The 25,460-nt window shown below is 35.9% G+C and overlaps 1 protein-coding gene across 3 annotated transcripts in view; it reads left to right on the top strand.

Moving 5' to 3' along the window:
• SLF2 (SMC5-SMC6 complex localization factor 2) overlaps positions 1-23,584 on the top strand; it is a 38,247-nt gene extending 14,663 nt beyond the window's left edge. For 2 of the 3 annotated variants that reach the window (XM_081158930.1, XM_081158931.1), the window contains exons 8-20: positions 333-500; positions 1,507-1,609; positions 5,634-5,709; positions 6,502-6,643; positions 8,176-8,278; positions 9,158-9,334; positions 10,739-10,836; positions 11,507-11,594; positions 12,854-12,985; positions 13,416-13,493; positions 16,126-16,212; positions 18,150-18,218; positions 20,303-23,584. In XM_081158930.1, coding sequence (XP_081015056.1) covers positions 333-500; positions 1,507-1,609; positions 5,634-5,709; positions 6,502-6,643; positions 8,176-8,278; positions 9,158-9,334; positions 10,739-10,836; positions 11,507-11,594; positions 12,854-12,985; positions 13,416-13,493; positions 16,126-16,212; positions 18,150-18,218; positions 20,303-20,338 — 1,357 coding nt within the window. In that variant the 3' untranslated portion in view covers positions 20,339-23,584. Of the gene's footprint in view, positions 1-332; positions 501-1,506; positions 1,610-5,633; positions 5,710-6,501; positions 6,644-8,175; positions 8,279-9,157; positions 9,335-10,738; positions 10,837-11,506; positions 11,595-12,853; positions 12,986-13,415; positions 13,494-16,125; positions 16,213-16,345; positions 16,384-18,149; positions 18,219-20,302 lie in introns of all 3 variants that reach the window. The other variant, XR_014000298.1, reaches the window with a different exon arrangement.
• Positions 23,585-25,460: the final 1,876 nt, after the last annotated feature.

Genomic DNA, 25,460 nt, shown 5'->3' on the forward strand with positions numbered 1-25,460 from the left:
TCGAACTGTGATCTCGTGGATCCTAGGTCGATGCTCAACCGCTGAGCCACGCCCAGCCGGGCTATGATGAGTTTCTAATCTATCTGTGATGGATTTGAAAGGCAAATGTTAAGGCCAAATTACATCATTTGTGTTTTCTCCTGGTTATTGTTTCTTTTCACACACATTTAGTGGCTTTGGACTAATAACTAGCAAAACACATGTTCCGATGCTAGTCTTCTAATCTGGGATTAACGTTGGTCCTAAGAAAAGTTTGCTTTATCCGCAACTTTTAAACATAAAATTAGATGCATTTTAACTCTTTGTTATTCAATAACTTTTTTTAATTTCAGGGAATTTCTAAAGAAATTTTCAATTACAATTGATGCTATTCCTGATCATCACCCAGGTGAAGAAATATTTAATTTCCTCAATTCCGGAAAAATTTTCAATCAATATACCTTGGATTTAAGAGACTCTGGTTTTATTGGACAAAGTGCTGTAGAAAAGCTTATTCTTAAGTAAGTAGAATAACAGACATTTTACTTTTTCACATATAAAAATTACTCTAAGATTCTGATTGACGTAACCTTCTAAAAGGTTAATTTCTGTTATGACCTACCCAGTTTCTTAATCCTTTCTTACTATTATTGCCCTTTGTGCTTTATTATTTAATTATAGGAAGCAGCAGTGTATGTAAGATACGTCGTTTGACACATCATATGCCTTAGTAGGATTAAAATCAGTATATAATAATAGTGACTATCAAAATAACAGGCTTAAATAAGAAATATATTTCTTTATGTGAAATATATTTTCAAGATGTAGGACCTTCAGGGCTGGTGTTTCACCATATAATCTTTCTTCTCCATCATCCTTAGCACTTGGTTGCTTTAGGTGCTAATGGAGCTCCAGCCTTTACATTCAAATTTCCAGAAATCCAACACATTTCTACTTATGGTTAGTTGGGTAGAACTTAGTCAACATGGCCATACCTACCTACAAGGAAGCCTGGGGAGTGATTTTTATTTCAGGCAACCAGTGTGCCCAGCTTAAAATCAGGGTTCAGTTACCAAGAGGAAAGGCAAGGATAGATATCAGGATAGGCAACTAGCAGTCTCTGTTACAATGCTTTTCTCTCAAATTACTACAGAGCTCATTTCTCTCAATGCATGATATCTCAGATCCAGAAAGATCACGTTAATTCTGGTGCTGAGTTTTATGGAAGTACAAACCCAAGCTGGCAAAAGCAGACGATGTCCTAAGACTTGATAGGCTCTCCTCCTTATCAACACTTGCCAGCTAATTTAGATTTGTCCAATAGATAAATCTAGAGCCAAGCCAACCGATTGGATCAGTTTTAGGCCATCAGTTGAATTTCTTTCATGAGTAACCCATCCATATTGGAGTGGATTCACCTAAGAATGGACTTAAGGATGGTTTGCTTGCTCATTTCCCTGATCATGTCAGATGTGGTCGTAGAAGTTTTTTGTCAATAGTCATATTGATTTTACTTTATTTTTTCAGATCAGGGAAAACAGATCAGATATTTTTGACAACACAAGGCTTCCTTACCTCTGCTTATCATTATGTCCAGTGTCCTGTACCTGTGTTAAAGTGGCTCTTTCGGGTAAGAGAAATGTTTGAGGGGTATAGTTGCCTACTATTGTATTTCTCAGTCAAAAGCAAACTTTTAAAATATAGTCTTATTTGCACATTACTAGAAAAAACTAATAGAGCACATCAAACCCATGATTTCAGTGGATTAGAATGAGGCAAAAGAATCAATGTAAAGAGATTATAAAGAAAAACTAATGCAGGATAGTCTATGTTAGTTGTACCCAAGACATAGATTGGTAAATCACTACTATAGTTAGTTTCAGAAGAGATCTTCTAATGCTTACCCGGGGGGGGGGGAGGAGCATTTTTATGTAGGTGCCTACATATACTTTTAGGATTTGACTTGTATACAAATTTTCCCCATTCATATATTTTTGATGCAAATCAAATGGAATATCTCTCCTCCTCATTCATATCTAACTCTCTAATGCACTTAAAATAATTATCTTAATTTTTGTATTGTCTATATGGCAACTGTATAAATATCAGTGGTATCAGAGAATTCTTATATGTGAAGGGAGAAAGGAGAGAAACAAGGAGTTCCTATTCTAGGCTTTAAGATAGCATTTCAAAGAATCTTATATTTGGCAAGAACTAGATATTCCAGTATAGGCTTTTATTCATTTTTTTCATAAAGCTTGCAGTTTTGAGTGCCAACTATGCCAGGTACTGGAAAGAACAGCAATGAACAAAGTCAGTGTTTCTGATCTCATGAAACCCACATTCTAGTATAGAGGAGACAGACAATAACTGTGTGTGCACATTTATAGGTATATTATTTCAGATGGTAAGTGCTATGAAGAAAAAGTAGGCTAAGGTAGATATAGAGAATATCAGGGTGGGAAACAAAGTTTACTTTTTATATATATGTTTTATATGTATAAGGTATCAGTAAGGCCTTACTGATAAGGTGAGGTCTGAGTAAACACCTGAAGAAAGTGATGAAATGAGCCTTGCCACTATGTGGGAGAAGAGCATTCTAAGCAAAGAGAGTAACAGGTGGTGCAGACTATGGGGGAGGAGATTTGCTTCCAGTAATTGACTACTTGGACCCCAGTAATTTTTTAACAGTCTTAATTAAATAAAAAAATTGCCTCCCTACAGTTTTTATCTAGTGGTACTAAGTATCTTTTCTACATCTTCCCAGAATATGCCTCATCTGTCTTTATAGTCCTTCATTTATTTTTATTTATTGATTTTTAGAGAGAGAGGAAAGAAACGAGAGAGAGAAATACTGATTTGTGGTTCCACTTATTTATGCATTCATTGGTTGATTCTTGCATGTGCCCTGACTAGTGATCGAACCCACAACCTTGGCATATCAGGATGACACTAACCAGCTGAGTTGCCCAGCCAGGGCCCTTCAATTATTTTTAAACAACTACCATGACCCTCATCTCTCCCCACACTAAACATTCTGCAGTTGGTAAATTTCCACTCTCTTTACTGATCATCTTTCTAATAGATGTTTAGCTTGTCATTGACACTCCTAAAGTGTTTTTCTCCTCCCCACATAAATGGACATATGTTTCAGGTAAAATCTTTCTCACCTGCAGTTTCTATCAAGATTCTTACCTATCTACCCCACCCACATATTTCTATTTATTACAATTCAGAATTTCATTTGCTCTCATGGCAGGGCTTTATTATTCTCTAATTATGTGATATGCCTTTTCTTAAACATACAAATAAGACTTTGCATTCATCTATGTTAATTTTCATCTTCTTGATGTGGGCCTATCATTATGGCCTTTAAAACCCTAATGATGGCATACAAGTATATCTTTGTATAAGCAGTTTTTTATACTCATCACATTTCATCTTTGAAAACCAAATAATTTGTTAAGCACTTTTCCTTTTTAAAATACTTTGTCTGATTTCTTCTTTCCAATTCCAAATTCATTTTTCATGATGGAGAGACCAACTTACAAGTATTTTTTATAAATATGTCAGAATTCATTTTAATGCTATAGTTCTAACATTTTGTAAATTTAATCATTAGAATGTTTTACATCTTTGTGATCTAAATGTAGTAGACCAGAAAGACAATTTACTTTTTTATTTTTTAACCATTTTAGAGGGAATTCATGTTTGATTATGAGGCATTCGAGTAAAATGGAAAGGACATTAAAATTAAAAAGGGCTGAACTCCCAATTTCCAGGGGCTGTTAAATTTTAGTGTTTTCTGGATTGTTCTTTGTATACATAAATTATAGTGTAACAATGTAAATAAAATATGTGCTATTTTATAACTTTATTTCAGATAACAATAAATTACCTAGTATTTTAATCTCAGTATAGATATGTTATCCTTTTTGATGGCTCTATAGTATTTCTTTGTAGTGCTGTACCATGGTTTATTTAACCTGGTCTTAATTGGTGGATATTAGATTGTTGTGTACACTTCTTTACGCACTTAATTATCTCAAGTTGCCCACCTTAGAATTTATCACCCCCACAACAAAATTGTTAATCCAAAACTTGTCCTGTGTCCAGCATGCCTTTGAATGGTGCTGCTCCCTAGTGGCAGAGTGTTACAGCACAAACATCAGAGCAGAGATCTTTATTGACATAGGATGATTTTGAAATGGTATAAGCTGTATGCCTGATGGAAGCCAGAGTTTGAGTTATTCCCTCTTACATTTTATTTATTTTTTTAATCCTCACCCAAGGATGTTTTTTTCCATTGCTTTTCAGAGAGAGTGGAAGGGAGGGAGGGAGGGAGAGGGAGAGAGAGAGAGAGAGAGAGAGAGAGAGAGAGAGAGAGGAGAGAGAGAGAGAAACATCAATCTGAGAGAGACACATCAATTGGTTGCCTCCTGCATGATCTCCTGACCGGGGCCAGGGATTAAGCCTGCAACCAAGGCACGTGCCCTTGGCCAGAATCGAACCAGCTAGGGCTCCCTCTTACATTTTAGATTTAAATTTATTATAATCAAAATCCATGGCTCCAAAGCAAAAGAGAAGACATAGAAATAAAATACATTTTTCTCTATAAAACCACTTTTAAATTACTTTCAATATGATTTTTACTTGAGCTTTTATTCCCAAAAAATGATCTTGTAAAATTATTTTAATTATATGCCTCTGCATATAAATTCCTGTGTAAAAATAGGTCAAAGTACAAGGAGAGCCCAGGCCAGGTGACTCGATTGGAGCGTCATTCTGTACAGGTTCAATTCCTAGTCAGGGCACATACCTAGATTGCGGGTTTGATCCCAGTTGGGGTGCATATGTGAGTCAACTGATTGATATTTTTCTCTCACATCAATGTTTCTCTTTCTCTCCCCCTCCCTCCCTTCCCCTTTCTCCTTTCCTCCTTCCTACCCTTCTTTTCTCTCTCTAAAATATCAATATAAACATATCCTCCAGTGAGGATTAGAAAACAACAAAGTACAAGGATAACAGCTTTGATTAAACTTTACCAAATTATTTTTTAAATTTTAACAAATTACACTCAAACTGAGCATACTGCCTCTTTCCTAGTATACCTGTGAACACTATTATCAGTATTCTGAATCTTCACCAATCTAGAAGTCCACTAATGAAGTCTTGTTACTTTTCTTTGTATTTCTTTGATTACTGCTATAATTCTTTGAACACCTTTTTAAAAGTACAGTGGTATCTTAATTTGCATATTTGTATCTTTTCAAGTATTTTTACTAGTTTTTGTTTTGATTCTTTTGCCTGTGAAGTGATCAAGCTAGCAACCTTTTCCTTTATGGTGGTTGGGTTTTGTTGTATTTGTCTTACTATAAATGGAAGTTGTAAAAACAAACATGTTAGAATGGAAAAGGCCCTGACTTCAGAATCAGACCTGGATTTCAGTTCTAACTGCTTGTGTATTATGCTCAGTGGAGTATTTTAATCTCTCTGAGCCTGTTTGCTCCTATGTGTGATGTATGACTACTTCATAAGGTTATTTTAAGTATTAAGTGAAATGCACATAAAACACCTGTATATGTGCCTGGCAAATAGTAAATGCTCATGTGTTTTTTCTTCTCTCTTAATACTCTTATCATTTATCTACTTAGATGATGTCAGTTCATACAGACTGTATTGTGTCCGTGCAGATTTTAAGTACATTGATGGAAATAACAATTCGAAATGGTGAGTGTATAATGGTGATAAGCAGTATGAATTATTGGTTGCTATGTACATGGTATCTTTCGTATTGCTAAAAATTAGGATATTTGGAAATATAGAATAAAAATTTTTTTTTATAATCTCAATGAAGTCTTTAATAATGAAATGAAACTCCAATCAAAAGTGAGTATCCACATTTTTCTAGTTGCATTGAGAAAAAGGGTATAAGATGTTGCAAGTGGCAGCGCTTACCTAATATTTACCAAGTCATGGCTTACTGTGCTGGGTAAGTAGAAATAGTTGCAAGCTTATTTAGTCAATTAACTTAAGTGGCTCTTGGTGAGCAACAGTATTATACTGATTATGCACTGAGGAGATTGAAAGTGTCCACTGCAAAAGTGACAGTTGCTTTCTCAAAATCTTTGAGATCCCTTCTAATGAAACAAACATTGTGATCTAACTGTCTTTACTTGTTTTGAGGATTGGGACAAATAGGCACTGAAGGTGGTAAAATCTTCCTGTGTTTAATAGTAATTGGTATTTTACCATTGTTATGTCCAGTCTTTTCAAAATGTGTTACTTCCTCGTGAGTTACACCCTTTTATCCACCACTTTCAGATATTTTGTTCATAAATGTGATTTCTTTCATATTTATTTGAAAATTTGTAATTTGTATATGATCATTCTAAATAACTATATTGTTAACATACCATTACCAGCTGTCATTTCTATAAAATTACTGTAATCATGTTTCACATGCAGACTATCACCTGTGAACTCAGGATTCGAGATAAAATATTTTCTTCTTCCAACTAGATACCTTCAGTGATTCACCAGTTTGGCCCTGGATCCCATCATTGTCTGATATAGCAGCTGTGTTTTTCAATATGGGAATTGATTTTAGATTTTTGTTTCCTCTGGAGAATCTTCAGCCAGACTTTAATGAAGACAATCTAGTGTAAGTTTTTTCTTTTCATAATTAATACCAAAAACATTCTTTTAAACAAATTTTATATAAGAATTGTTAATATTCACTCATTTAATAAGTTTAATATCCAGCCATGGTTGGTGTGGCTCTGTCGTTAGAGTGTTGGCCCTTGCACCAAAGGGTCCCAGGTTTAATTCCCAGTAAAGGGCACATACCTGGATTGCAGGTTCCATCCCTGGCTCCGGTCAGGGCGAGTGTGGGAGGCATCCAATCAATGTGTCTCTCTCACATAGATGTTTCTCTCCCCCCCCATCCCCCCCGTCCCCCTCTTCTACTCTCTCTCAAAATCAATGGAAAAAGTATCCTCAGGTAAAGATTAACATTAAAAAAAAAATTTAATATCCATTCTTGATGTTTTATTTTAAATCTCTCAAAGTTGAAATGGATCTTGAATTAAATACATTAACATCTGTTTTAATCTAAAGCCATCATCATGTTTAACAGGGAAAAAATAGACACTTTTTTTTTTTAATTAAAAAATGCAGTGATAATATTTGACCTATTTTCTATTTTGCTCTCCCTTTGTTCTAACCAAATTGATCTGCTTGCTCTGTCTCCACATTAGCCATTGTTGCATTGGCTTTTCCTCATGCTGACCCCTCAGCTCCATCTTTAGTGTTTACCTGCTAAAATATTACCTGTCTCACTTACTGAAACACTAATTTTTTTTGTTAATCTCACCCAAGGATATTTTTTTCCATTAATTTTTTTAGAATTAAAGGTGTGGAGAGGAAAATACTCATATTTATTTGTATATACATAAAACACATGTGGAAGGAAGGACTGAAATTAGTAGTGATTGGGGGGGTAGGGAAATAAGTGGCTGAAAGTCACCTCAACCAAAATTGGGGGGCTTAGAATTGTTTCTTTATATTGCTGTGACAGTTTCTATATTTTTAAAATTATTTCTTTTTAATATATCTTTATTGTTGAAAGTATTACAGACGTCCCCCTTTTCCCCCCATTGACCCCCTCCACCCTGCCCTACCTGCTCTCTAGGCCTTCACTGCACTATTGTCTGTCCATCGGTTATGCATATATGCATATAAGTTCTTTGGTTAATCTCTTCCCCCTGCCACCACCCCCCTTCCCTGCTATGGCAGTTTCTTTAGGCCACTCATGGAGCCTTTAAATATTATGAGTTCTTTGTAGTCAGAGCCACCTTCTACATAGCTCCCTGACACCAAAAGCAGTGCGGATAGTGCCTTATAAGAAGTTGTTCAAGGAAAAACTAATACATAGAGACAGAGACCTAATTAGTATCTACCTGAAGTGGGAGATAGCCAATTGACTTGCATCTGGCATAAAGGGACTTTTAGGGGTAATGGAAATGTCCTATTTCTTGATTTGGATGGTGCTTATACTAGTATATTTTTGAAAACTTAAAATGGGTATATTTTATTGTATGTAAATTATGCCTCAGTAAAATACACATTTTTGTTGTTCATTATATTTCTTATATTGTACCTAATTTTGTGTTGCTTTTATTCACTTTTCGATAGTTCTGAAACACAAATGACATTGGGGGGAAAAGGAAATGAAGATTCATCTTGTAAGCCAATTTTTTCAGCTCTTCCTGAAACCAACATTTTAAATGTGGTTAAGGTAGGAAAAATTCTTTTGTGTGTCTTTAGCTTAAAGCTAGAAACATTTAGTTTTGTGGTTAATGATTTTTTTGTTGTTTTTTAATCCTCACCTGAGGACTGAGTTGTTTTTGTTTTTGTTTTGAGGACTGAGTGTATTTTTTCCACTGGAAGGGAGGGGTGGGGGGAGAGAGAGAGGAAAGAGAGAGAGAAACATCGATGTGACTGAGACACATCAGTTGGTTTCTTCCCACATGCGTCCAGGTACGTGCCCATGACCGGGAATAGAACTGGAGATCCTCTGGTGCACAGGCTGATGCTCTAACCACTGAGCAACACCGGTCAGGGCGTGGTTAATGGTTTTAAAACAAAATCACTAGTGTTTTACCAGGTGATTTCCAATCTCTGAAATTTCTTAGCAATAATCTTTGTTTTAAAGATTATTTTGCTATTTTAATTTTTGTTTTAATATTAGGAGTGAAAGGGATCTTTAGATCAGAGCATATATTTAAAATACTTGTAGGAATACTTCACTAAGAAGTTTTTTGAAACTAAGATTTTTTTAAACAAATAATTTTTTGGAATTAAGATGTATGAAGAAAAAATATTGCAATATAACTTAGTGACTAAATAACAATATTAAAACATTTTTAGTGGCTGGATCAAATCAGTGATACTGAGCTGTTAAGAAAAACTTTTAAAATAAGAAATGCTTTAGAAAATACTTATCCTATCACCTAATTCAACTAACATGAATATTTCTTGTTTTCTTTTTTCTAGACAACTGATGTTTTGTTTTCTATACAATTGTCTTTTGCATTTTTTTATTTAAAAGTTTTTATTTTAAACTCTTCAAATAAAATTCATCTCAAGTAGCTTTGTCTCTGCATTTGTATCACAGTTTCTAGGCTTATGTACATCTATACATCCAGAAGGTTACCAGGATCATGAAATAATGTTGCTGATATTAATGTTGTTTAAAATGAGTTTGGAAAAACAGTTAAAGCAGATTCCTCTAGTGGACTTTCAAAGCCTTCTGATCAACCTGATGAAAAACATCAGAGACTGGAGCACAAAGGTAACATTACTTAAAACTTTAGTATTGGTTTTCTTGTATAACATCACAGTTTGACTTTCATAGTGCATGCAGAACAGTATCTAAGCTCAGTTAAGATCTTGGACAGATGAAAAATAAACTGAGGAAGGGACTGTCTTTGTTGGCACTGTATTATTTAAATTCATTATAACTGAATCTGCTCTAAAATTACAACTATTTTTTCACACACACATACACAGATGTGTTTATTGGGGAGTTACTGTGGACCAAGCATTAATGTAGATGCTAGAGATACATCTGTAAAAAAGACAAAGCCTATCCAGCCGGGCATGGCTCAGCGATTCAGGATCAACCTAGGATCCAGGAGATCAAGGTTCGATTCCTAGTCAAGGAACATGTCTGGGTTATGGGCTTGATTCCCCAGTCAGGGGTGTGGAGGAGGTGGCTGATCAGTGATGACTCTCTCATCATTGATGTTTTAACTCTCTCTCTCTCCCTCTCCCTTCCTCTCTCTGAAATCAATAAAGATATATTTAAAAAAAAAAACAAGACAAAGCCCTTGACCTCATGGCAGTTTTACCCTAGTCAGAGGGTTATATAATAAATACAGTAACTGTAGATTATAATATGTCAAGTTATAACAGGGCTACAAATAAAAATAAAGCAGGACATGAGTATAGAGAGTAGCAAGGCAGGATGCTCTATTTCAGATGAGGCAGTCAAGGAAAGCCTTTCTAAAGTGACCTTTGAGCAGACACCTAAAAGAAATGATGAAGTAAGTCATACAAGAATTTGAGTTGAACTTCTGCAGTCATATTGAGGCTTGAACATGTATAATTTTTGTTAGATTTTTTAAATTATGTTTTTCAACCTGCAAAAATAGAGGAGAAAGTCTAATGAACTCCTAACTACCTATCACCCAGCTTCATAATTATCAAGACATAATATTGTCTCATCTGTTATCTTCATTCCATGTTTCTGTCCCCTTCTCAGGGATTATTTTGAAGCAATTCTGTTAGACTTTAAATACTGGAATAGCTAAGGACCCTTAAAATGTAAGAAATCCCAGGTCCAGGAAGATATACATTCTTGTACAGCTCTCATTATACACATTTGGAAACTGGTATTTGTATTCAAATCACTATTCTTCTAAGAAGGAACATCTAAGTACATGTAGATATGATGTAGCACAAAACATGAAAGCCAAGTGAAATTCTGCTAAATGTGTCTGTTCAGTCTGTTCTAGAGTTTAAGAAAAATTGAATCTGTGTACATTTTAGCAGATACTAGACTCCATGCTATTTCTAAACATGAGTGTTCTTTTTGTAATAATACTTCTGTTATGGCAAGGTCATTGTAGATGACCTGTTGGATGTTTGATTCCACTGACCTGTTTGAAAAATCTTACTCGTTCTTTGTTTTCAGGTGCCTGAACTCTGTTTGGCCATAAATGAACTCTCCAGTCATCCCCACAACCTTTTGTGGTTGGTACAGCTGGTCCCTAACTGGACATCACGTGGAAGGTATTGAAAAGTGAGAATTAAACATTAAGAAAAATGTATAATGTTTACATTAATGAAATGCTTTTGGGTCCTTTATTTCCTTTTACCATTCCTTGAATGTTCAATCAGAGTCTTTTGTTTCATATTCAGTTGTGGGGAAAGGAATTAACATCCTGATTCTGTAGCTTTTTTTTTTTCTGGCAAAATATATTTTCAGTAAGTCAGTATGGTCAAAGATAAAGGCTTTCGGTGATTTGCCTGAGCCTGAGGCAACTCTGACTTTATATACAAATATTATACATGAAACTTTATTCTAGTAAAGCTTATATGTTCTTATACAGACTTCTCTTGAAACATTAGCTCTATTTTCTTTTAAATATATCTTTATTGGTTTCAGAGAGAGGAAGGGAGAGGGGGAAAGAGAGAGAAACATCAATGATGAGATAGTCGTCATTGATCGGCTGCCTCCTGCACGCCCCCGACTGGGGATCAAGCCCACAACCTGGGCACGTGCCCTGACCAGGAATCTAACCATGATCTCCTGGATCCTAGGTTGATGCTCAACCACTGAGCCACACCTGGCTGGGCTAGCTATATTTTCAATTAGCAGAACTAGAAGTACTCCTTTTAGCTCATTCATCTGTTTCTCAAGTAGTATTGATTAAAATACATTCTAAAATTCTAATTCCAGGCAACTGAGACAGTGCCTCAGCCTAGTGATTATTTCAAAGCTTTTGGATGAGAAACATGAAGATATCCCTAACGCCAATAATCTGCAGGTATAAATAACATTTTTTGTATTCTATTAGTAAATGGAAGAAGTAGTAAGGTGTAGGGAAAATTGATAGATCCTGAGTCAAAAGTCCTGGGATTAGATCTCAACTCTCAGACATAATACTTTTCATGTAATATTTAGGATGGTACTTAACTGAGATTCAGTTTCTCCACCTGTGAAGTGGAGATGCTATCACACCCTCCACCATCTCCATAGGATTGTTGTGGACATTTAGATGAATTAATGTATAAAAACTACTGGGAAGATCATAATGTGCTAAATATGACATCATTTATTAAATTAGTTCACCTTATTGAGGTTAGCAATTTTACCGTAAGATTAGAAATTGCAGAACTGTTGTACATTAATTGCATCTTACACCTGTTTTAATATTAGTCTTTAAATTGTAGAGCTTAAATGCAGTTACCCTTCTGTACTTGTTCAGTAGTAAATCACGTGTATATATCACATGTATGTGTGTGTGTATAAACATGTCCTATTCAAGTTCTACTCTGAGAATGCCTGAAGGCTTTTTTCAAACATTATTAATAGCACTAATGGAGCTACTTATAATTGAATCTGAAAACTCAACATAGAACCTGATCTAGATGTAGTGTTCTTGTTTGAACTGCAGTTCAGTACAAGATACTCTACTAGGATTTTTTAAAAAATGAGTTAGAGATTCTGCCCTTGAAAGCATAACCTAGTGGTTGAAACAAAATAAACCAACCATTGCGGTACAGTTTAGTAAGAGCAGTGATAGAAGTGTGCACAAGGTGCTATGGGGCAGAAAGACTGAAAGACACACCTAGTTTCTGCATTTAGTGGAGTTGAGGTAGATTTGATTCCAGATATATGGGGACCACTCCTGAGTCACCAGGGTCATTATCAAGTAGCTCTCAATCCTTTCAGTGATATTTACTGCCATCAAAAGATAATTTTTTTTTAAACTCAGTGACTTCTCACAGGGAGATTCAGTTTTGCTGACTTTCAAATATATCACAGAATATGCACTCTCTTAGACCTCTTTTATAATGCCATTTGGTCTCCTTAAGCTTTTATCCTCAATTACAGGTACTAATCTTTAATTTAAAATCTCTTTTAAGCAATTGAGGACTTTTAAATAAAGGAGAAATTGGTATAAGGAAAGCTAAAGGGGCAAAATTAGAGAAGGCAAAATGAACAGAGGACACACTATAAAAAAGTAGCCTAAGAAAGAGAAACTGTATTGCTTAATATTATTCAGTGTCTTTCTTTTTATAGATATCAGTCCTACATCGGTATCTTGTGCAAATGAAGCCTTCTGATTTGTTGAAGAAAATGGTCTTAAAGAAAAGAGCTGAACAACCAAATGGCACCATTGATGACAGCCTTCATTTGGAACTTGAAAAGCAGGTATCCAAAGCTAGATCATCTCAAAAAAGTACATATGAACATAACTGATGCCACCTTCCTAACCATAGACTGATGTAGCGTAGGCATTTAGAGATTATTATAAAGTGAATGATATTTTTTTATTGCTGTCATAAAATTCTTTAGTAAACTTTAGAGTAAAGAATTGAGGTAAAAGGGTGGTTATTGATAATTTAATACTGGGAGTATTTTTTTGTAGCCCTTTACTTGGGCGGTCATGAGGTAAAAGGAATGCACTTGCTTTAGAAATCAGAAAGCCTAGGTTAAATGCATGGCTCTTTTTCTCCTTACTAACTCGGTTAACTTGAGCCAATCCTTAATCCTTCCTGGGCAGCTTTCCTAATGTGTAAACTGGGGTAATATCTATGCTAGCTCATTTCATGGGTGTTCACTTTATTCATTTCTCTAATAGGCATATTACCTGACCTACATTCTTCTTCATTTAGTTGGTGAAGTTAGTTGTTCTCATTCTTTTTCTTCTGGACAACGGGTAAGTAGTTTTTAGTGGTTTTTGTTTTTTGTTTTTAATAAATGTCACTATTGATGGAATGAATAAACATTCTTTTTAAATTTTATTAAATTTACTGTGGTGACATCGGTTAATAAGATTATAGGTTTGTTTGTTTGTTTGTTTGTTTGTTTGTTTTAATCCTCACCCAAGGATATTTTTTCCATTGCTTTTCCAGAGAGAGTTGGGAGGGAGGGAGGGAGGGAGGGAGGGAGGGAGGGAGGGAGGGAGGGAGGGAGGGAGGGGGGAGGGGGGAGGGGGGAGAGAGGAAGGGAAACATTGATGTGAAAGAGACACATCAATTTAGTTACCTCCTGCACACACCCTGGGCGGGGGTCGGGGCCGAGGATTGGGCCTGCAACCGAGGTACGTGCCCTTGACCTGAATTGAACCCGAGACCCTTCAGGCCAAGGGCTCTAACCACTAAGCAAAACCATCTAGGAGTATATAAGTTTTAAGAGTACAGTTCCATAATACATCATTTGTATATTGCATTGTGTGTTCACCACCTAAAGTCAAGTCTCCTTTCACCGAATATTTGACCCCCCTTTACCTTCTTCCACCCCCTTCCACCCTCCTTCCCCTCTGGTAACCACCATACTGCTGTTTGTATCTATGAGTTTTTTGTTTTGTTCATTTGTTGCTTTCTTTTTTATATCTCCATATGAGCAAAATCATGGTTCTTGTCTTTTTCTATTTGACTTATTTCACTTAGCATGATACTCTCAAGATCCATCCATGTTGTTGCAAGTGGCAGTATTTCATCTTTTCTTATATTCGAGCAGTATTTCATTGTATATGTGTACCACATCTTCTTTATTCAGTCATCCATCAAAGGACGCTTAGCTTGTTCCCATGACTTGGCCACCATGTATAATGCTTCAGTGAACATAGGGGTTCATATATCTTTACAAATAAATGTTTTCAGATTTTTGGGGTAGATACCCAAAAGAGGGATTACTCGGTCATGTGGTAGCTCTATTCTAGTTTTGGGGGAACCTCCATACTGTTTTCCATAGTAGCTGTACCAATTTATGAACATTCTTCATGTAAGAGAAAATTTAATAAAAGTTAACTTTGGCCTGGCTGGTGTAGCTCAGTGGTTGAGCAACCCCCATAAACCAGGAGATCACGGTTTGCTTCCCAGTCAGGCACATGCTGGGGTTGTGGGCTCAATCCCCAGTGTGGGGCGTGCAGGAGGTGGCAGATCTATGTCTTGTTCTCACAGTGATGTTTCTCTCTCTCCCTCTCCCTCTCTTTCTAAAAATCAATTTTAAAAAAAATTTTTTTTTAAGTGTACATTGATATTCTTGCCTTAGTATATTCAACCTAGGTATATAATTGAGAGTGACTGTTTGGGGCTATACACTTCTAAAACTTAAAAGACACTTAAACCCAGCCAGCGTGGCTCAGCAGTTGAGCATCGCCCTAGGATCCAAGAGATTGCAGTTTGATTGCCAGTCAGGGCATGTACCCGGGTTGCAGTCTCGATCCCCAGTTGGGGACATACAGGAGGCAGCCGATCAATGACTCATCATTGATGTTTCTACTTCTCTCTCTCCCTCCCACTCTCTGAAATCAATAAAGACATATTTTTAAAAGATGCTTAATTTTTTTTCTCTTTTGCTCCATCCCTCCACACTCCCTTCCCCCCAACACCCCTGCCCACCAGAGCTACCTGCTTGCTCTCTATCTAAGAGTCTATTTTGCTTGTTAGTTTAGTTTGTTCATTAACTTCCCCATATGAGTGAAATCATATGGTACTTGTCTTTCTCTGACGGGCTTATTTCACTTAACGTAATGTTCTCCAGGTCCATCCATGCTGTTGCAAAGGGTAAAATTTCCTTCCTTTTTATGGCCGCGTAGTATTCCGTTGTGTAAATTTGCCATAGCTGTTTTATCCACTCATCTACTGATGGACAGTTGGGCTGCTTCCAAATCTTGGCTTTGTAAATAACACTGCAGTGAACATAGGAGTGCATATATTCTTTTGAATTAGTGTTTCGGGTTTCTTCAGATAAATTCCTGGTAGTGGAATCACTGGGTCATTTCCATTTTTAATTTTTTGAGGTAATTCAAAAAATTACTGTTTTCTACAGTGGCTGCACCAATCTATATTCCCACCAACAGTGCACAAGGGTTCTCCTTTCTCCACATCCTCACCTGTTGGTTTAGTCATGATAACCATTCTGACAGGTGTGAGGTGATATCTCATTGTGAAAAGACAATTTTTCAAGGAATTACTATTAAAATAGTTTATAGAGTAAAAATAGGTTAGCTGTTATTTGAATATTCATGAGAGAATGTGTTAAAGGAAGGACTCTTTAAATTTCTGGACATTATATCACAGTCTGGGCTCTAGGATTAATTTCCATTAATGTGCTTCAGTACATAGCAAAAAACAACTTTTATTTTTGTGTATATTTTTAACTAGCAGTAAACCATAACAGTCTTATTGTGGCAGTTACTATATTCACTGATATGACTGCTATTATGCTGGGTGGTTAAATCAGAAATTGCTAACTGGAGAATGGTAAATTTTTAAATGCTTTTTAGTTCTAGTAATTTGTAATGCTTCAGAGTTGTTTTCATTCCTTGTGTTTGTTTTGCACAGAAACACTTTGTGCACCTCTGTGGGGCTTTGGAAAAGCATGTTAAGTGTGATATTAGGGAAGATGCGAGACTGTTTTATAGAACTAAGGTAAAGTGTGCATGTTTCTTATTTTTGTATTTAACATTGGTTACATTAATATTTGAGAAAGAGAAGCATACAAGGCTCTCTTTTAAAAAAGAACATGTAAGATTACAAATATTATTTTCTCCTTTAATAACAGAAATCAGCTTCTTCTGAGTACTTCCAGCTAGATTGAAAGTAAGAGGAAAATAATCTCAAAGCAAATACATTTTTTAATTTTACTGTGCTTTCTATTCTAAAACTCCTGACAGATAAGGAGAAAAATTCTTCCACTACTAATGAAATTTATGTACAAGTTAACCACCTTTATGTTTAAGTTAGTGTCAAGAATTAAAGCATTTATTTTAAATAAACATATATAAGTTTTAAAATGCTGGTTATAAATATGTTTTGTTCATAAAAAAGAAATAGGCTAGGTGTTATTCTTTGAATATTCCATTAGACAGTGTGTTAAAGGAAGACTTTTCAAATCTCTTAGTCCTACACATCATCTAGTCTGAGCTCTAGGATGGAAATGATTCAGCAGAAAGCTTGCTAAGCCTTTTTCTTAAAGGTTTTAGTATATTCAAACAGTAGAAAAGCTAAGTATATGAGTACAGAGTTAGGAACGCACCTTTAGTACTAATAAAATGATTTGGCAGTTTTTCTTGAAACACTAATTTAACACTTTTTGAAAAACTTTTTCTTCTAAGGATTTTTTTATTCCAAATTATCTCTTAGCTTTTGTAATGCAAAACTGATTCCTTTTGTCCCAGTGTTTAGATAGTCATTGAATGTTGAAGTATCAGCTTTGTAACTTTAAATCTTACATTAATGGGCTGTAGAGGTTATCCCATTTGGATTTAGTATCTGTATTTATTTTAGTAGATTTAAGTGCAGTACGAAAATGAGCAACTAAGGAAGTTGTATCAGGTTGCAGATTTTCAAATATATGTAGGGGATAGCTCTTTGCCCTAGAATGGAAACCATAGTTTCAGAAGCACATTCTTTTGAACACTAACTGGAGTTACTGGCCCGTAGAACTGGGTAGTAGTGGCTACTGCTGACAGACATGCTAAAAGGAGACCACCCAAGGTTTTTGTTTCTTAAAGCCAAGGGCAGGACATAGATTGGTGCCAGGACTCCTCTTACTTATAGTGGAAAGTAACATAGAGGTCTATGGAAATTGAGTTGCATGCCTCTCTCCAAGACCGTCTAGTGGAAAAGTGGTAATTGTTCTGGAGAAATAATTTACTACTGAACTCTAAGTGGAGAAGAAAACAGGCCTTGCAATTTACTTTATAAACTTAAAGTAGCTATGAAATTCCTGACTTGTTTAAAACATTTTTCTCAGGCTGTTATGTTCAAAGAGCTAATTGAAAATCTCTAGAGTGGTAAGAAAGTTTAAGTTTTACACAAAGATTGTTAAACCTCCAATTTCAGAATATACCAGGTAGATATAAAGAAGATTCATTGTACTTTCCAAAAACCAAGAGAGGTGTAACAGTGAATTTTGGATCTTTTGATTATGTAGAAAGGAACAAATGACAACCATACTTTGTGGTCTTAAGACTTTCAAATAGAAGCTAGGAAAGCAAGTAACAGCCTAAGCCTACCCTTTAGCTTCTCTATCTGAGTGTTCAAAAGCTACCAAGTTGAAAATGTAAGTGTCTTAAAGCTAGGGAATATGTCTTTCTGGATGATCCTAAGTAACTAATTGGAAAATGGAGTCCTAAGCATTCAGTATTTTAGATTATGGTGATAAAGAAAAGTCTTATTAATTACTATGATTTTAAAGCCCCTCCAGAAGATGAGTAGTTTATTTTTTCTTTCTTGATAAAAATCAAATTGACTTGTTGGGTGTGGGCCTGTCACAGTTATCAGATCTTTTGCATCAAGCCTTAAATTGATTATAGGTAAGGATGTTTTGATTGATCCTTTTTCCCCTATTTGATATTTTTAAGGTAAAAGACTTGGTTGCCAGGATACATGGAAAATGGCAGGAAATAATCCAGAACTGTCGGCCTACTCAGGTGTCATTTTATTAAACAGTTTTATTTATTCTTAATAGTTTTGCTAAATGGTATTTCTTCATATTGTTTGAAAAAAATATGACAGAGCACTTGCTTCTATGTATCTTAAGATAAACTGAAAACTCTAGTATAATAGTTTGTATATATATTTTTTAGTTTTTGTTTGCTTTATATTCATTATTTCAAAAGATGTTCGAGCCCATTTTAAAATGTTAAATTGCATCAAATGGGGGTTATTTCACAAGAAGCATTTTTCTTAACAGCTTAATTGAGATAAAATTCATGTGTCATACATTTCACTCAAAGTACACATTGAGTTTTAGTACATACAGAGTTGTGCAGCCATCACCACAGTCTAACTTTAGAACATTTTTGTCACTCAAAAAAATAAAAATCCCATACTCACTAGCAGTCACTCCCCAATCCCCAGCCACCATCGCCATTCCACCAAGCCCTAGACAACTACAGACTTTCTGTCTGTATAGATTTGCCTGTTCTTTATATTCCATATAGATGAACTCATATACTATGTGGTATTTTATGACTGGCTTCTTTCACATAACATAATGTTAAGTGAATCTATGTTGTAGCAAGTATGTCCTTTCTATTGCCAAATAATATTCCACTAAATGGATATATCACATTTTTATTTATTCACTTACTAGATGGATTTGAGTTGTTTCCACCCCTTGGCTATTATGAATAGTGCCTTTGTGCACATTTGTGTACAGGTTTTTGTGTGAACATGTTTTCAAGTGAAAACATCTTGAGCATATACCTGGGAGTAGAATTGCTAGGTCATATGGTAATTCTGTTAAATGTTTTGAGGAACTGCCTATTTTCCAAAGCGGGTGCACCATTTTTCATTCCCATCAGAATATTGGAGGTTTCTAATTTATCCACATTCGTGTCAGCACTTATCTGCCTTTTTGACTAAAGTCAAATAGGTGGTTGGAAATAGAATCTCACTGTGGTTTTAATTTGCATTTCTCTAATGACTAATCAGCATTTTTTGTGTGCTTTTATTAGCCATTCATATAGCTTCTTTGGAGAAATGTCTATCCAAATTCTTTGCCCATTTTTTAATTGGCTTTTTATTATTGAATTGTAAGAATTTTCTATATGTCTAAATACCTTAGTAGGTATAAGTTGCAAACATTTTCTCCTGTCCTGTGTGTTGTCTTTTTATTGTCTTGATGGTTTCATTTGTAGAACAAAAGTTTTTAATTGTGATGAAGTCCAGTTTTATCTTGTTTTTTTCCCCTTTTGTCATGGTTTTGGTATCATATCTAAGGAGCCTTTGTTTAAGAGGGACATTGTTTAAATACCTACTATTAAGTTTGCCATCCTTCTTGTTTACAAACGAACTGATATGGGATTGTCTAAAATGAGGCTTCTCAAATTTTAATGTGCATAAGCATCAACAAGGAACTTGTTGAAATGTAGATTTTTATTCTGTAGGTCTGGAATAGGACCTGAGATATTCTGCATTTCTACCAGGTCCTCAGGTTAATGCTAATGCTGCTGGTCCAGGCACCATACATTTAGTAGATATGACCTAGAAGTTGCTTATATTTTATCAAAGTAACAAGAACACTGAATATTAATTAGGAAAGCAGTCTCACTATTTTATGACATTTTGACTCTTGCTGTCCTTCATAAGATATGCACATCCTTTTAGAGCAGTCTTTGAGAAATCTTAAACTAATGTTTTGTTATTGTTTCTAACCTCAGTAGACCTTTTTAAGGCTAGCCATCTTAGCTGATGTGGCATTAAAACAAGAGAATTTAAAACTAAAACTTTATATTAATCAGTTTAACATTTAATCTTCTTAAATATCACCCTCTATGTGTGTGTATTGGTGAAGAAAAAACTTATTGTTCTTATTTTATACTTTTTAATTGTTAGACCACAAAATATGAAACTTGAATCTAATTACCTTAAATTTTCAGAGAAATATATAATATAAAGATTTTATTACCTTTGTTATCAAAATCCATTGTCTGATGATGATATGTTTTATAAAGATTAATTCATAATTTGGTTTTTCTTTATCCTGTTTCTTTACCCCTCTGTTTTCTAGGGGCAGCTTCATGACTTCTGGGTACCAGATTCTTAACAGGAGTTGCAATAGCAAAAATATGATCCAAGAGAAACTCAATAAGAGCCTTTCCTAGAGGAGTAGAAAGGATTACTACAAAATCCGGTGGAATGCTAAGAAAATGTGCAGCAAGTGTGCCACTTGAATATCTAGCATGAGGCTGGTAATAAATTGCCATTTCTGAAGCAGATATGAAACAATCTGCTTAATTAAGGCAATTGGCCTTTTAAAAGAGCAGAATCCTATAACAGGCGGGAGGAGTAGAAGCAGCTAATAGTTGCATGTCTAACCTGCCCCTATTAACTCCTCTGTTAACCTATAAGCCAGTTTGTTTTGTTTTTTATTGTATTCGTGGCGCTTAGATAATCACAGGAAATATATTAGAAAAGATTTGGACCAATGTGAGGAGTTGAACATGGAATCCAAGACCAAGTTCTAGATGGGTTTAAATTTTCCTTTTGGTTATTTTAAGACAATGGAAAAGCTTACAATTGAGTTTAGTAACAAAAAGGATAAATCTCTCTGTAACTCCTATAAACCACAAAGAGGTTCCAGTCCATGCATTTTCCTTCACTATTCAAGATTATAAATCTGTTAGGTTTTTAAAATACATTTAAACAAACGGTTGAGAAACAAGGTATATTGTCAGATCCCCTTAAGGAGAAGAGGTTAACCTATAAAATAGTGGCTCTGTTTTCATGCCAAAACATTCATATGCAGTTTGTTTTTAATTTCCAGTGCATTTTTAAAAATACTGGTTAAATCATAGAATCTTGGGTAAATCTTAGAATTCTGGCTCCTTAGTAGCCCTTAGTAGAATTTTGTATTATAAAAGCTTAAAAACCTGGACAAGTTTCCAAAAACCTTATTTTCATGAGTATATAACCTTGGCAGAGACCTGGCAAAGACCTGGATGGTGTTTATTCTTTAAGATGTTGCACGCGTGTGTATACACGCGTGTGTTTGTGCTTGTATTTTAAAGTTGTTGCACTTAAAAACCACAGCTGCTCTAAATTCTTAAACACTGGAAAGCCACCCTTTGGTTTAAATGGTGGAGGATTAGTAGAAATGCACATGCTGGTCTTAGCCCAAGGGCCCTTTGAAGCCTTTGGTAGTAATAGACTCTTACTAGCTAACTGAAAAATTCTTTTGTTGACTGAGTGTCCCTTTTAAGAGGGTTTGTTTCTTAAAAGAAAATACCAACTTTTTTTTTTTTTCCTTTCAATATTGACTTGGATGACATTGCTAGCTATCCTGAGCACTCTGAGGTCTCCAACTGTGGGGGGAAAGATGATGGCGGGGAAGGGAATTGGACTCTATGTTTGTAGTTTGAGAGAGGAGAAAATAAATTTTGGAAAATAGCTTTCTACATCTAAATCGAGGCTTAGGAGTAAAAAGCATTTTATCTTTTAAGTTATCATTTAAAGTAGCATAAGTAACTTTTGAGCCCATGTCAAGCATTGAGCAGTTAGAGATTCTCTAGGGAAGACTAGGTAAATCCAATTCCTAGGAACCCTGTCAGACCAACAAAAGTTTTATTCTGTGTTGAGTTTACTGGTAAGAATATTATTATCTTGATACTACCTCTTAAGGGTATTGTTAGAAAATGCCACTTATGGTTAATGAGATAGATACAAAGAGTTATATTTGACAGAAGCTTGAAACTCTGGCATCTATCTGCCCAACAGTGGGGGCTTTCACTCTCTGTAATTTAATACTTTGTAGATACATTATTTGTGTGTAATTTTATAAGTGTTCATATTTTTCTCATTTTGCATTGTGTAAAGTGTACAAAATCTCAAAAGTATAAAATACTGCTTATATTGCTTGTAATTACAGTGTGTAAATATTTTCTAATTGTGTACATTGATGGGGGGACAAGTGGGTTATTCAGGTTTTTTTTTTAAGTGACCCTTTTGTATTGCAGTTTCAACAGGTAACTGCACATCAAATTTAAAACCACTTTGATACATTTTTATTTAGCAGTTCCAATAAGAAAAGTCTATTTTTAATTATCTTTATCCATTAGAGAAGAATACTTCATGTGTCCCTTTAAAATAAAGGGCCAAACATCAGTTTGAACCCTTGTACTTATGGCTCTGGTAGATGTCTTCAGTCTCCAGGTCACATTCCAGTCAGTATTTGCATTCAGGTTCTCTAAAAATTGTGTGGTTTCTCTTTTAGCACAAGTAGCCCATGGTTTTTCTCCCAAATCAAGTACTACCCTTCTCCCTCTTGAGTCTCCTTGCTTTGTCTCCCTCCTGCTGTTGTTGCCCACCCAGTGAATGGGGTGGTAGTGGGGGAGAAAATGTTCATTGCACAGAGAATGTCAGGCCACTTTTGGGACTTGGCAAACAAAGCTTGCACTGAGTGGTGGTGTGTTTGGCAGTATTACTGTGCCAAAAATCACCTTGTCTAATTTTCTGGATATGTATGTCAAACTTATTACCCTTATTGCAAGCTGAAATTTAGGGTACTTGTAAGTGTTTATGCTTTTGTGTGTAACTGTTTGCCTTTTCTAAACTGCTTTTCTTGTTATCCAAAAATACAATTCTATTAGTTATATCATGTTAAGTGAAGATGCTCTCCATGCACAAAATGCATCTATGTAGCAAGTAAAGTAACAGCATTTGTATATTTTCTGTCTATCTCCTCATGGCAATGGTGCCTTTGTCACCTTTTGGAAGGTTGGCATTTTGTTTTTGTTTTGAGGTACAAGTAATAGCTTGCTTTTGACTTCACAAAAATCTTCCCCAGATATAAAAGATAGAAAATGGCATGATGTCATCCAGGTTCAGTTGGAATATTTGCATTTTTATTTCTGTCAAACAAGTATCATGGGGACTGGCCAGTAATAATGTATCAAGTCTTTAAACCAAGAATAATTTTTATATTTAAAAAGTAAAACTGTAAGAGGTGACTCATTAACAAGTGACAGAGTTGGAAAATTAGGGAAGGACTGTCCTGATTCCTCTATGGAGGCAGGGTTAGGGTGCAGGTGGCTGGGCATGTAGAGCATGACCTGTGGTTATTTCTTACGCGTTAACAGTCTTGGTGTAGCTCATTATGTGTGTGTTTCTTTTCCCTAGGCAGTCCTGTCAGCCAGTTAATCCACCAGCTCTTAGGCAGTTTACAAATAGATGCAGGTTTCCTTTTTCTTTCCTTTTTTCTTTTTTCTTTCTTTTTTTTAAGATTTATACTACATCTTGTTTAAAGTCCTATGAATGTGTGTGTGTTATTAAAATGGCTTTTTCTCAGTTTCAACACGTGTTTGGTAATATTTGTTTGGGAGTGGGGATGGTTAAGTATCTGGAATGTCCTGTTTCTTCCCCTGCCCCATCCCCTCCCTTTTTTTTTTTTTTTTTTCTTTTTTTAAGAATATACACACAGGCTTTGGAGTCAAACCCAAGTTTGAATCTTGACTGTGTTCATTATTATTATTATTTTAAATATATCTTTATTGATTTCAGAGAGAGGAAGGGAGATAGAGAAACATCAATAATGAGAGAGAATCATTGATTGGCTGCCTTCTGCACGTCCCCCAGGGGGTAGAACCCGCAACCCCAACATGTACCCTGACCGGGAATCGATCTGTGATCTCCTGGATCATAGGTCAGTGCTCAACTGTTGAGCCACGCCAGCCAGGCCCATCCCTGCTTTTTAAACTGATTTCTTCCATTCTTCCTCTTGCTTTGGATTCTCCAGACAGTTTTTTAGTTTGATGTCTCCTATTTCTGGAATACTTAATGTCATAGTTTATACATACGCAGTTCACTTTTATATAACCCAATTAATAATTTGCTATATACTTTGCAATCAGGAATTCAGTAATCTCGTTCTTACATTACTTCATCCACTATGTTCAACAATTGTTGAGTCCCAACTACCTGCTGGGCACTCTCTTTAGGAATCAGTGGTGAACAACACACAGCTCTCATGAATCTTACCTTCTGGTATCCAGGTGAAAATACTTTCTGCTTTTGGGCAAAGAAGACTGGAAAAGAATACCATTAGCCTGGTGCCCTTGTTCTAGAGTCCCGAAGAAGCCATACAATGTGGAGGCAGGGCTCAGGATCACCTCCAACCTGCCAGGCAGATGCAGCTTTGGATATGCCAGCTGGGGGGAGACATAGATTGACACCTCACAGGAGCAGCTGTTCTTATGAGGTCATAGAAGGGCTAGGCATGGTTGCCAGAGGCCTTGGGTTCCAGAGCTATGTCAGTATTTATCCCTTCTGACAGGCTAGTTAGAAGGAGACCGCCTGTGAGCATTTTTCTCTGACGGGGGTGAGGGAGTGACAGCACAGGCAAAAGCAGAGACATTGCCTAAGAACTTACTGGGACAGGCTGCACAGCCTTGTATAAGTTAAGGGCCTTGCCTTTGCCCTTGGTCCTGACCTCAGATACCAGATTCACCATAACAGTTGTTTGATCCTTGGCAAGTTACTTAACTTCTCTGTGTCTTAGTTTTTTCATCTGCTAAAAGGAATAATAACTGTGTCTTCCTGAGTTTGTGAGGGCTAAATGAGCTAATGCACGAAAAATGTTTAGCAGAGTGCTTGGCATATAGCAAGAATTCAATAAATGCTAGCTGTTATTAGTTAGCTCTGAGTTGAGGCCCTTCTCAGATCACAAAGTTGATCTTAAGGCTCTTGGTCTTCACTGACATCTTCACTGACATGTCTTCAAACTATGTGTGTGCGCTTCTTTCTGACACAGAGCCCCAGAGGCTTCTTTGTCCAGTTCTGTCTCTGCTGGTAAAAAATTAAGTTTGTGACTTTTTAAAACCCAGCAGGCTAAAGCTAAGGAAGGGATGGTGGGTGGTGATTTTCCAGCATTTATGGACATGTCCTGACACTCCCTTTTCCTTGCTAACCATTCCCCAGGCTGGAGTCAAGAGAGGTCAAACCAGAAGGCCCAGCTTTGGGTCTGACTCTAAGATGACTGGCTGGAAGGAAAACTTAACAGGCAAAACAGGCTTCTGAGGCACAGTGGAACAGTGAGACTACAGCATTGTTGTACTGGTGACAGTCCCTAATGAAGAAGCACTTCAGCTGTAATGTGGCCAAAATAAAGATCACACCACCTAAAGGGAGAGTTCTGGGCAAAGCAGAAGCAGAAGTGCTGCCACAGTGAACAG

The sequence above is a fragment of the Miniopterus schreibersii genome (assembly GCF_964146895.1).
Source record: "Miniopterus schreibersii genome assembly, chromosome: 14".
NCBI lineage: Eukaryota > Metazoa > Chordata > Mammalia > Chiroptera > Miniopteridae > Miniopterus > Miniopterus schreibersii.